Source organism: Podarcis bocagei, assembly GCF_964188305.1.
Source record: "Podarcis bocagei genome assembly, chromosome: 10".
Lineage (NCBI taxonomy): Eukaryota > Metazoa > Chordata > Lepidosauria > Squamata > Lacertidae > Podarcis > Podarcis bocagei.
Genome location: NC_138135.1, coordinates 78211768 through 78223797, shown reverse-complemented (window position 1 = coordinate 78223797; position 12030 = coordinate 78211768). Strand labels below are relative to the sequence as shown.

General features: G+C 45.0%; 1 protein-coding gene and 1 long non-coding RNA gene across 8 annotated transcripts in view; one reads left to right on the top strand and one right to left on the bottom strand.

Moving 5' to 3' along the window:
- Positions 1–12030, top strand: part of ITPR2 (inositol 1,4,5-trisphosphate receptor type 2) — a 390831-nt gene that overhangs the window by 285586 nt on the left and 93215 nt on the right. For all 7 annotated transcript variants that reach the window (XM_081210608.1, XM_081210607.1, XM_081210606.1 and 4 more), the window contains 3 exons: positions 4021–4129; positions 7002–7189; positions 9075–9261. In XM_081210608.1, coding sequence (XP_081066734.1) covers positions 4021–4129; positions 7002–7189; positions 9075–9261 — 484 coding nt within the window. The remainder of the gene's footprint in view (positions 1–4020; positions 4130–7001; positions 7190–9074; positions 9262–12030) is intronic.
- Positions 7144–10666, bottom strand: LOC308596019. Its single transcript, XR_014012272.1, has 3 exons — positions 10607–10666; positions 9901–10282; positions 7144–7234 (listed from the first exon to the last, which is right to left on the bottom strand). It is a non-coding gene; the product is annotated as an uncharacterized lncRNA (long non-coding RNA).

The window sequence follows — 12030 nt, the reverse complement described above, 5'->3', positions numbered from 1 at the left end:
TCTTCTTCCTCCTTCCATTGCGGCACTTCTGTGTCTGTCCCGCCATCGGAGGAGGAGGCTGCACTGACTGATGCAACGTCTCCCTAGGCTGCACCAGCCAGGGCAGCTTTGGCTGAGGTCCTGCTGGCACAAGTGCATACACACACACACAAAGGGGGGGGGGAATTACTGGACCCGATATCTTTTGCCCCTTCCAAGCCTTTGCTGTACAAAAAAAAAAAAAGATCCTAGGACTCCTGGGCTACTCCCTACAATGCAGAGGTCCCTGCCCCATGTTGCATACAATCAGTGTTTCAGCATTTGGGCAAGACAACAGAGGAATGGAAAAAAATGAGTGGCAGGGCTTGACAATGGGTGTCTGTATCCACAATGCTTTTGCACAGGTCCTTCAATCAAATTGTCAACATTTAGAGAAAACAGAGGAAGCAAAGGTTTTGACAATGGGTGTCTGTCTTCAGATCTAGGCAGGGGGACATAAAGAAACTAGATCTAGATGTAGGAGGAAGCTGGAACCATAAGCACAGCAGGGTCTGTTCTAGTGAACAGGCAAGGGCAGAAAGCGCTTATTTATACCAGGAAGTTGTATACTTCCTGCCATTAATAGCCTTGAAAATGTTTGAGCATACACTCTTTGACGTAACTCACCAAAACAGGCCCTAGATTCCGATCATTTTTTTCAAGCTGCCAAGAAAATACAAGTATGCAGTGAGGTATAAGGTACACAACAGCATTTAAACATGTTTGATTTCAATTGTGAGAGAGGATACACTTCCTTTTGTATATTGTAGCTCACAGAGAATATCTAACAAACTCAAATATGTGTCTATATAGCCAGGGTGACTTGATATATATCCCCTTCGGGGGGAATCTTACAAAATCAAGAGGGTAGTCCCCTCCTTGAAACAACTAGAATATAATAAAACTGAATGCAGGGGTCAACATTTTTATTTCCTCTTCTTGACTTACGCTGAAACATTATTTTCCTCCTAGAAATGATCTCCTAGAAAATTTGTCCCTTGCTGTCAATGTGCTTGTTTCTTAGAACTCTTTAAAACCACATATAAATTACTGTTGCTTCCCTGAGCCTTTGTTTATATCCCTCGCAACTATTGTCAGAGACAAAAGAATGGTATTAATGGGTAACAATAAGACTCTTATGCCGTCTCTTCAAAGCTATACTATGTCTCCTACTGTTGTTACATAAGAACTTCGAGTCAGCTGAGTGCTATTTACATTCCACACACATATAATGCTAAGCGTTATAGACGTCATTCTAGTCACTGTGACCAGCAGATGGGGAGAACTTGTGTTCCTAAATGTGAATAAAAGCATTGAGATGAACATGATGTAAGTTTGCTTTCTCATTGTCATTGTTATTAATTTGCTTAGCTACTGTTGCAACCCACCTTGGATCAGGCCATGGCTCATCAGTTGAAGACCACTGTTATTGGGCACAGCAGAGGTTTTGGCCTCTTTGAGTCCATGGCTCCCTAAGCCAACTCATTCTTTCTGTGGCTCCCCTGTGGGGCTCAGGAGCCCAGTCATGTCACCCCTTGCCTGCAGAGCTGGCAGCCTCTCACCTTTCCCAAACACCCTCCCTTGCAGAGTGTTCCCTCAGCCTCCTCTCTCCTCCCCTGCTGCTGCCACCCCTGGCCTGTGAGCTACCCCTTCCCTCTGCCCCAAAGAAAGGTGCCTCCCAGTGGAGCTTATTACCAGGGCTGCTGCAATAAACAGCTGTGCCAGCCTCTGGGAAGCAGAGACATGAGAGGGCATCAGAGGAGGGAGGGAAGGAAAGAGGGACAGAGGTTGGTGTTACCTGCGGTACCCTGACCATCATTCAAGGCACCACAGGGTTGAAAACCACTAGGGGGCAGTCTTTGATCATGCAGAGACATGTGGGATGTATAGGTCTCCAAGTCCTACTCAGAGTATCATTGAATCATAGAACGTCACACAAGACATTCACCACCTTCACTGGTTCCAGTTTAAAGGAGAGGTAGAGCTGAGTATAATCCGCATACTAGTGAACACCCAGCCCAAACCTCCTGATGATCTCTCCCAGCAGCTTCATTTAGATGTTAAAAAGCTTGCGGGAGAGGGCAGAGCGCTGAGGCACTCCACAAGTGAGTGTCCAGGGGTTCAGACACTCATCTCCCAACTCCACTTTCTGGACACAGCCCAGGAGGAAGGCATGGAGCCACTGCATAACAACGCCCACACCTCCCAACTCTTCTAGACAGTCCAGAAGGATACCATAGTTTGATACCATGGTATCAAAAGTCACTGAGAGATCCAGCAGAACCAAGAAACAGCTTTCACCTCTGTTCCTAGCCTGCCGGAGATCATTGAGGGCCGTACAAAGTGGGAGGCGGAATGCCCCAGGTGCCGCTCTGGGGTGTGTGTGACAAGATGGCCCCTGCCTCCCTCCAGCTATAGAGCAGCCAAGGGCGTGCACAGTCCGTACAGGCTGCTGCTCTTGCACGCCGTCCATATGGGCATCTGTACAGGCTGCCTCTCGCATGGAGACTGTATGGGATGCCGCGCGTGCGCAGTCCGTATGGGCTGCCACACCCCGGGTGCCGGAGAGGGTTCCTCCGCTACTGAGATCATCAACCAACGATACCAAGGTGGTTTCAGTCCCATGATGGGGTCTGAATCCTGATTGGGAGGGATCCAAATGGCCCGCATCCTCCAGACATGCCTGGAGTTGTTCAGTGATCACACACTCAATCAACTTGCCCAGGAATGGAAGATTTGAGACTGGGCAATATTTGGCTATAGTGCCTGGCCCAAAGATATTTTTTTAATAACCTCTTCTTTAAGTGGGCCTGGATGGGCAAGGGTCGATTTTATGAGCCAGGATGGGCAAGGATCAAAAAGGCAGGTGATTGGTTTCACTTGTCCAAGCAGCACATCCTCAGAGGTAACAGATTGAATTTGATCCCATACAACTTGACTAGACAGAGCTCTGGCATTCTCCCTCCACAGCCTTGCACCATGGTGGAGTCTACCCTTTTCTGAATCTGAGCAAAATCACTGTAGTGAGGGCCCCAAGATCTCCTGCAATGATTTTGTAAAGTTTTTTCTGCAGATAAAGTTATCTCAGAGAATGTGGATAGGCTGCTTGGATGAGTGAAACCAATCACCTGTCTTCTTGATCCTTGCCAATCCTACCCAGACAGTCATTAGCTCTGGTTAACTCCGCATTCCAGCATACTACCAGGGAATCAGCCGAGAGGCCATCAGCACGGGATAATACATCCCCTACCACTCTCTGAAAATCATTTGGATCCACTAAGTGGTGAGAGCAGACCATTCAAATCGGTCCCACCTCCCTTCATCGGGGAAGGTCACTGAGAAGTCTAGTTGCACCAGGAAGTGATCTAACCATGACACTTCTTTTGTTCCACTTAATTGAACAAACTCATGCCCAAAGCGCTAAACACCAGATCTAAGGCATGTCTGCGGCTAAGAGTAAGGCCAGATTTATTCAGGAGCAGCCCCATGGAGGCTATGCTTTCCATGAAGTCTTGAGCAGCCCCTTGTAGGGTCATGTTGATATGGTTGTTAAAATCCCCAGGGACCACCAGACTAGGTGTCTCCAGAAGAACATCTGCCACAACCTGAAGCAGCTCCTCTCCCCTCCCTCTTTCATAGCTCATATATGCACCTCCTGGCTGTATGTGACTAGGTGCATATGAATGGGAGGAATTAGATCTTCCTGTGGATTCTGAGCATGAAAAGAGCATAGGGGGCTGCCTTATCTTGAGTCACATTTTTTGGTCCATCTAGCTCCGTATTGTCTATGCTGACAGGCAGTAGCTCTCCAGAGTTTCAGACAGACATTCCAGGCCCTGCCTGGAGATGCTGGGATGGGGATGGGGTCCTTCTGCATGCAAAGCAGATGTTCTACTGCTGAGCTATAGGCCACTGGTAACAAAAGAGCCAAGACTATGAAACTACTTACTGGTGTGTTCACCAAAAGCTGTGACTTTTCCTACTGTTTTTATCTTCTTAAAGGGTAGCAACCTGAGGAAAATACTTCTCAATCGCTATTTTAAAAGTGACTATGGAATCAGTGTCAACAGTCCTCTGTCCAGCAACTACAGCAAAGCAATGCAAGGAGGAGGTACGGTAAATAATTATAATTAACAAATCAGTTGTTGAACATCTACAATAAGAAACTATTTCTGTTCAAAATGGAATATGTCTCAAGCAAGGAAAAATGCAATTTGAAAAATCAAGCATACACACCCTTTGATTTCCATGAGAGAAAGTAACTCTCCTATTGAAACCAAGGGGGACTGTGGCTTGATTCAGTGCAGGAAACCAAATATGTTCTGTGAAATCTTGTACATGTCTGCTTAGTTTTGACCCCCATTGACTTCAATGGGATTTAGTCCCTGGAGTGTGAAGGGTTGCACACACAGTGTGGAACTTACTTTCAGATAAGTAAGGTATCAGATTACAGGGTTAAAGTGCTTAGCTTTGACCTGACCTGGCCTGACCTGACCTGAAAGCCTTACACAGAATTTAGTGCATTCAGCACTAAGATTAATTTTAAAATCAATGTCACCCTCCAACAGAGAGTGCAGCATACTTAAGTCCATTGATTTCAGCAGGCTTAAGCACCCTCAGTGCCACACTGGATTTTGGCCTAAATGTACTTATTATTATTTATTGAATTTATATACCAGGAGGTCTCAGGGCAGGTCACAGACTAAAATCAAATATAAAACCACAAAAGACATAATCAAAATAAAAACAACACCCCCCCCTCCCCATTTTAAAAGGACATAGAATGTCAATCAAGTTTGTTTGACCAACCAAAGGCCTGGTTAAGAAGTAACATTTTTGCCTGGAGAAAGGCAACAGGCAAACTTCCCTGGGGAGAGCATCCATAGATGGGGAGCCACTGCAGAGAAGGCCCGTTCTTGTGTTGCCACCCTCTGCACCTCTCGAGAAAGAGGCATATGAAGAAGGGCCTCAGATCATTTTCAGGGACTGGGTAGTTTCATATGGAAAGAAGTATTGCAGTCCTGATCTGTTTAAGGCTTTATAGGTCAAAACCAGCACTTTGAATTGGGCTCAGAAACGAATTGATAACTTGTGCAGTCGAACCAGGATTGGTGTAATATGCTCAAGCCATCTTGCTCCAGTGAGCAACCTTGCCACTGAATTCTGCGGTACCTGAAGTTTCTGAACCATCTTCAGAGGCAGCCCTGTGTATATCACATTGCAGTAATCTAACCTTGAGGTTACCAGAGCATAGACAACAGTACCTTCCTGTAGCACCTTAAAGACCAACTAAGTTAGTTCTTGGTATAAGCTTTCGTGTGCATGCACACTTCTTCAGAAAGCTTATACCAAGAACTAACTTAGTTGGTCTTTAAGGTGCTACAGGAAGGAATTTTTTTATTTTGACTATGGCAGACCAACACGGCTACCTATCTGTAAATAGGCAACAGTAGTTAGGCTATCCCAGATAGGGTGAGCCACTAGCCGAAGCTGATGGAAGGCACTCCGGGTCACTGAGGCCACCTGAGCCTCGAGTGGGAGCAAAGGATCCAGGAGGACCCTCAAGCTGTGTACCCGCTCCTTCAGAGGGAGGGTAACCCCATCAAGAGCAGGTGACCTCCCCCCCATCTGGTGCAGGGAACCCCTCGCTAACAGTGCCTCCTCAGTCTTATCTGGATTGAGCTTCTGTTTGTTGGCTCTCATCCAGTCCATCACCAAGGCAGGAACAAATTTATAAACAAACTTAACTGTATTGATACAAAAATTGCACTAATTTTGCAAGAAGGCAAAACTAAAATTTGTGACCTCTGTAAACTAAACATGTTAAGCCAATTTCGATGTTTTAATTATTTTGCTTAATTCATATTTATGTTATTTCCCAGTAAAGTGGGGGGAACTATTTGGTGGCCATTGAAGCCCCCTGCTTCCTGAACACGGAAAATCTTTATGACATTTTTCATATACTTTCAGGCCTCTCTGCAAAGCCATGAAGGCTAGAAACTTGGAGCACAGTGCAGCAGCAATTAGTCACAACTAGCATAAATCTTATTGATTTAAGTGAGACTAATGACTACTTTTAGCTAATTTATGTACATTTTAAAAAATAAAATAAAATAAAAGCTGAAATCCCCGGGAAGTTGAATTCTGCATCCAGCATGCTTTGGTTTTGTACAGTGGCAGAATGCACACAGCCTTGACCTTGCCATTAACATTAGATTTACAGGACATCGGGCAGTTAAAGTAGAGCCAGGTTAGGTCAAAAGTTTACAACAATCTCTTGGAGGAGCATAGACCTATTTCTGAAGGATCCCATAGCAGCACCTGTGCTGGTAGCTGATCTTCTAACAAAGAAAGCCAGTTGAGGTAGACATTTCCTTGATCTTGCAAAGCCCCTCTTACGTTCTAAAGGAAAAGTGGGGCACAGGAAGCTACAAGTCAGACTGTTTGTCCACCTCTGCTCCAGAGTGCATGCTTTGCAAATAATGTCACAGAGCTATGGTCTGCCCCCACTCCACCCCAGAAAAGATGGATACTTACAGTTACTCAATCCAGTTTAGTTGTGCCTTCAACTGTTAAGATTTCTTGAACATGCATTCTTCATTAGTAAATCTAAAGCATATTTGTGGACCACAGGGATTTAGAATTTTAAATAAAAAAACAAGGACACTCAAGTCAGCATATCTCCTGGGGTAGGGCACTTTATACATGCTGAGAATGGCTCTCATTTTCATTTCCCTCCTGTGTTTTAGAGCTTAGCCCTGATTCATATTAGAATCTGTTGATTATTTGATTACTTTTATTTTAAAAAGTGGCACTCTCTTATGTTAGTATGTTAGTATAATAGTGTGTCCACAAGTGTTATAGCCAGATATTGAATACAAGAAAATTAGGCAATTACACTTACCTAGGAATGATTTGATTTCAGAATGAATGTATCTGAATCTTGGCTTTTATTTTATTTTACTTATCTTATCTTATTCCAGGTAGCTTTTCAGGACAAGATTCAGATAAGTCTGGTGTTTCAATGCAAGATATTCAGTGCCTTCTGGATAAAGAAGGCGCATCAGAACTTGTCACGGATGTCATAGTTAGTACCAAAAATGACAGGATATTCTCTGAAGCCATCCTGCTTGGGATTGCATTGCTTGAAGGTGGAAACACACAGATCCAGGTACTTACTTGGTATTGCTTTGTTCTTTCTGTCTATATTGAAAACCTGTTCAAATATGAAAGCAACTTAAGGGTGCACACAGAGAAATGCGCAAGCAGGAGTCAGTGCATTTCAAGGTGAGCTTCTCTTCCCTTTGCCTTCACTCCTGAGACATGCATTGCCTGCCACTCTAGGGCTTTTACTCTTCCAAGGGCATCAAGTTGCCCCCCCCCCACATTGTGGGGGCATGTCATGTGATAAGTCACGTTGCATGTCATGTGACACGTCCCGCCCCCCACCGAGCACTCACTCGCCAGACACACAGGTATCTTGCCGCTGCAATGATGGCGTTCGCACGGACCTGGTGAGAAATGGGCTCCACGCTCAGCCTGCTCCTCCCCGCGTGAGGAGGAGGCAGAGTGGGGCCGCTGGGCTATGGGCTCTGGCTTCTCCTCCCCGTGCAATATTGGCAGGGAGGCAGAGCGGGCCACAGGATTTTGGAGGAGCCCAGCCCCCTCCTTGAAAAATTTGGGGGTCCTGAAGACCTCTCAGCCCCTACCATTCAGCATGTCTGTACTCTTCCCCTCATGCTTTAGCAGACCGCCTGCTCTTTCCCCTCTAATGCTCTTCCAAATATCACACTTGCATGGCAGATCTGTTGTTGCTTTTTATCAGTTTTTTGCTCTTTTGACTGAGGAAGGGGAGGTGGCTTAGTGATGGCATATGGTCCAGCCAATTAAATGCTGACCATGATCAGCACCTGCTGAACGTTGACAGAATTGGTTTCCTCTGAGCTTGATGCTGCAGGGAAGATGGTATGTCTAACCAAAATAGGTTAGTGTAATTCCAAAGGGGCTTGATTTCTCTGATTATGTATATATGCACATGTCCTCAGAGTGCCTTGTATCTTCTTCCAGTGCTATGGGTTGGTGAGGGTCTGGTGCCAGACCTGCTTGTTAATCAATTAATTTAAAGAAAGGCTTCAGTCTGAATAATGTGATCTGAGCCAGGTATGCGCACCAGGAAAAAACCTCATTGTGATTATGATGGAAAACTCATTGAAACACTGACTCAGTGTGCAGAGGTGGTGATGACGTAAAACCTAGTGTTGGATTTATTAGGAAAAGGACTTAAAAGTATTATAAATATGGTGTGGCCATATTTAGAATACTGTGGGCTGTATCCAATGTGCCCATTGAAATCAATGGACATATCCAATTTAGACCTGGGAAAGGGGATTACACAAATTCATGGAGAGCGAGTCTATAAATTGCTGTTAGCAATCATATCCAGAACCATATCCAGAACCAGAACCTCCACATTCAGAGGCAGCTGCTAGGGACCAGCAACAAGTAAGGGCCATTATCTTCACACTCTGGTTGTGAGCATCCAGGGGTATCTGTAGGACAACCTTCTTCAACCTTGGGTCCCCAGATGTTCTTTGACCATCTCTGGCAAAGCTCATTGGCAAAGCTGTCACAGAATTATGGGAGTTGTGCTCTAACAACATCTAGTGACCCAAAACTGAAGGGCTCTACTGTAGGATTCAGAATGAAGGATTAGGTGGACCTTGATCTGACAAAACAAAGGAATTCCTTGTGTTCTGAGTGACATTGCCAATATTTATTTGGCACCATTAGAAATAACCTATTAGCCTTGCATTTTGCTAGTGCTCACTAGTAGTAACAATTTCATCCTGATGACTCTGTTATGCAGATCTGGAAATAAAGCACATTTCTAAAGGTATGTGGGCTTTCTTTTTCTCTGGCATAAGACATTATTAACTACCACCTATAGTCTTTGTTTGCCAAGCTGTAATATGTTATTTGTATGTCCAGTACTATGATAGCAAATATTTTCCCATTATTAATCTGCTGATATCTAAAAGGTTACTTTCCCCCTTCAGTATTCCTTTTACCAGCAACTGAATGAGCAGAAAAAATCGGAAAAGTTTTTCAAAGTTCTGTATGATAGAATGAAAATGGCCCAGCAGGAAATCCGATCAACTGTAACAGTGAACACAATTGATTTGAGCAGCAAAAAGAAAGATGATGACAACAATGACCTGACCGTATCAGTTTCAAAAAAGAGAGGTAAAGAAAACTGGGGCTGTATTTCATCACCAACATTCATTTCACTGCAGACTCAGAACAGTCCAAACAACTACAGCTTTTTGCAGGAAACAGGATAAAGGCAACTTTTGCATTTGGTGGGGCAGTGTGATGAATGACCCACTTCAAAAAGTGTAGTCAAGATTGGAGGGTTCAGAAACTCAAGCAAGAACAAGTTCCATAAAAACATACAAGAAACCTTATTAAAACAAACTCTGAAAAAGGAAAAGCTTCAAGTGATTATACAAATTAAGACTGCTCAGAGGCTAAAAAATAACAAAAACAATCTTCTCTAGCTAGCTGACTGAAACACTTGCGCATAAATCTTAGCAGGCTGAGCGAGAAAGCAAAATACCTTCCTAGGTCCGAACAGGTGCTGACCGTCCATGCTGAGAGCTCCCTATGCTCGCCACAGCCCAGGTTTTTAAGGAAATGCTGATTATGAGCATTCACCCCTTCCGCCCAACGAAATCAGCACCTGCTCCCATTACATGTCTTTGATTACTGTTTGACACTGACCTTGATGAGATGTAATGATCTCTGGCAGGCAACCAAGCCCCAATAAGAAGTAATGACTCTTATGTATGTTTGTTTACAACAAAACACATTCAGACTTCTCACCTGCTTGTGTTGACGATAGTTGGTCAGTCTGAGTCTTTGCCCCTTCCGCAGCAGGAAGGACATCAAACTCCCGCCTTTCCCATTGTGTCCTCTAATCTTATCCAATCTCCTAGAACAGGGACTGAGAGGCTGGCCTTTGCTCTCCCCACTTTCACTTGACACAGTCTCAGACCTCTGCTTTTCTGCTGATTGCCTAGTAGTGCTCTGGCTGCCTTCCAACTCTCCCGCTTCTTGAGAGCTAACAGAGTCTTCCTCAAGAAGGGGGGTCGAACTACGCTTTATTGACTCTGTCAGCCAGCTCTCATCTGCAGAGTAGGTCCCTCTTTCACTTAGCTTAATTTCTGTGTCTGATTCTTCCCCTACCCTTTGGTGAGCCATGTTCCTGACATGAGAGGCATCTGTGTTTAGGCTCATTATTCCAGGAATCCTAACAAATGCCCATGCAACCCGCAAGCTAATCTTAAAAGGACTATATCACGACAGGCCGCTTTAATATTCACTACTGACACATTCAACATTTGTTCAAAATATTTACATGCCACATGCCACATCATAATAAAACTTCACCACAAACCTCCAGTGCAAAATCAGTCACTACCAATTCAAAAAACAGAAGTAAAATAAACTAAATTAGTACCATATGTAAAAGAAAGCAAAAATGTAATAATAGAATTGTAGGATTGGAAGGGGCCCAAAGTGATCTCACCTGCTAATGCTTGGGAGAAACAAACCAAAGTTCCTGGGTTAGCATTACGTATTGTCAGGGGTTCAGGGACAGAGGCACAGGTGAGGGGGGAGACGGAGAGCGATGGGGAAGAATCCCAGGACTGTGAGGAAGAGGAGGACAATGACTTGAGGTCTTCCATGAGTCTCTCAAGTGAATTGGAGGATTCCCAGAAGGGGGCGCCCCTAGTCAGGCTAAGGGGGTGCACAGGGGGGACATGCCAGGGGCAGGGAAGCAGCAGGGAAACCCCGAGTGGGAGTGGGAGATCGGGGCCGGCTTCCCAGCAGGAACGAAGTGAAGAGAGTGGAGTTCCCAGTGTGACACACGGAGCAGAGCAGGAAAGAGACAGGGGAAGGAGATCGGGGCAGAACGTCCTGCCGGAAGAGGCGGAGAGTAGGACAGGGGGTAGTGTAAGTGTCAAGAGGAAGGTCAGGGGTAGCGAACGCGCGCCAAGTTCAAATGTGGAGGCGCGCGGAAATGGAGAGAGCCCGGAGGAGGAGCCTGGCCCCAAAGCACGAAGGAGGGGGGGACAGGCATCTGAGGAATCCGCTTCAGGAGAGAGCAGGAGGGAAGGGACCCAGGGGGGCAGAAAGACCCTGCGGAAAAGGAAAGACAGGAAGAGGTGGACTAGCACAAGCCTCTTAAGCTGGTGTAGGGGCGGGACCGATTCAGAGGGGACTTAAAACGTCTAGGCTAAGAGACGCGGGGCTGCGCACCTCGGTTGTGAAAGCAATAATGAACTGCAATAAACATCCTTGTATATAAGAAGAACCTGGCGTTGGTCTTTTGTGAGCTGAGACCTGAGGCAGCCCTGACACGTATGATCATGGTTCGTTTTGTTCTGAACGAACCATAATTTGTAGCCACAGTTGTTTTTAGCCTTCTGCTTGTGGTTTGTTGGAGCAGAACAAACTATGATCCCCAGTTCTTACTTAACACTAAACCAGAGATTATGGGTTGCTTCTCTGTACACTACTGGAGGGACAAAGTAGGCAAGGTCAGTGTGTTCATTGTAAACTAGTAACTGTGGTTAACACTGATGTCACAAAAGAGGCCAAAGACTAGGCTGGAAGCCTCCTTAACATTAAGTTTTATATGTGCAAGGAGTTTCTTGCAATTTCTACATGTGGTACAATCTAGGAATAATTTTATCATATGGTAAGTAGTTTATCTGGATCAGACCCCTAAAGTGATGTTTAAGAACTGTGGCACAGATATCCAAAATATATGTGCTGTAGCTGACCTGAATTATCACACAGCTCAATGTTGGCTGGGTTCTCAATGTGATTGGGTTCTCAATGTGTTCCTTACCAAAATCTTGACTCGTATTCATGCCTGCCACCATGTGCTGGGAAGATTTTGCTATAATATAGGTCGTTAGTCTACCACCTTTTTATTGATACACC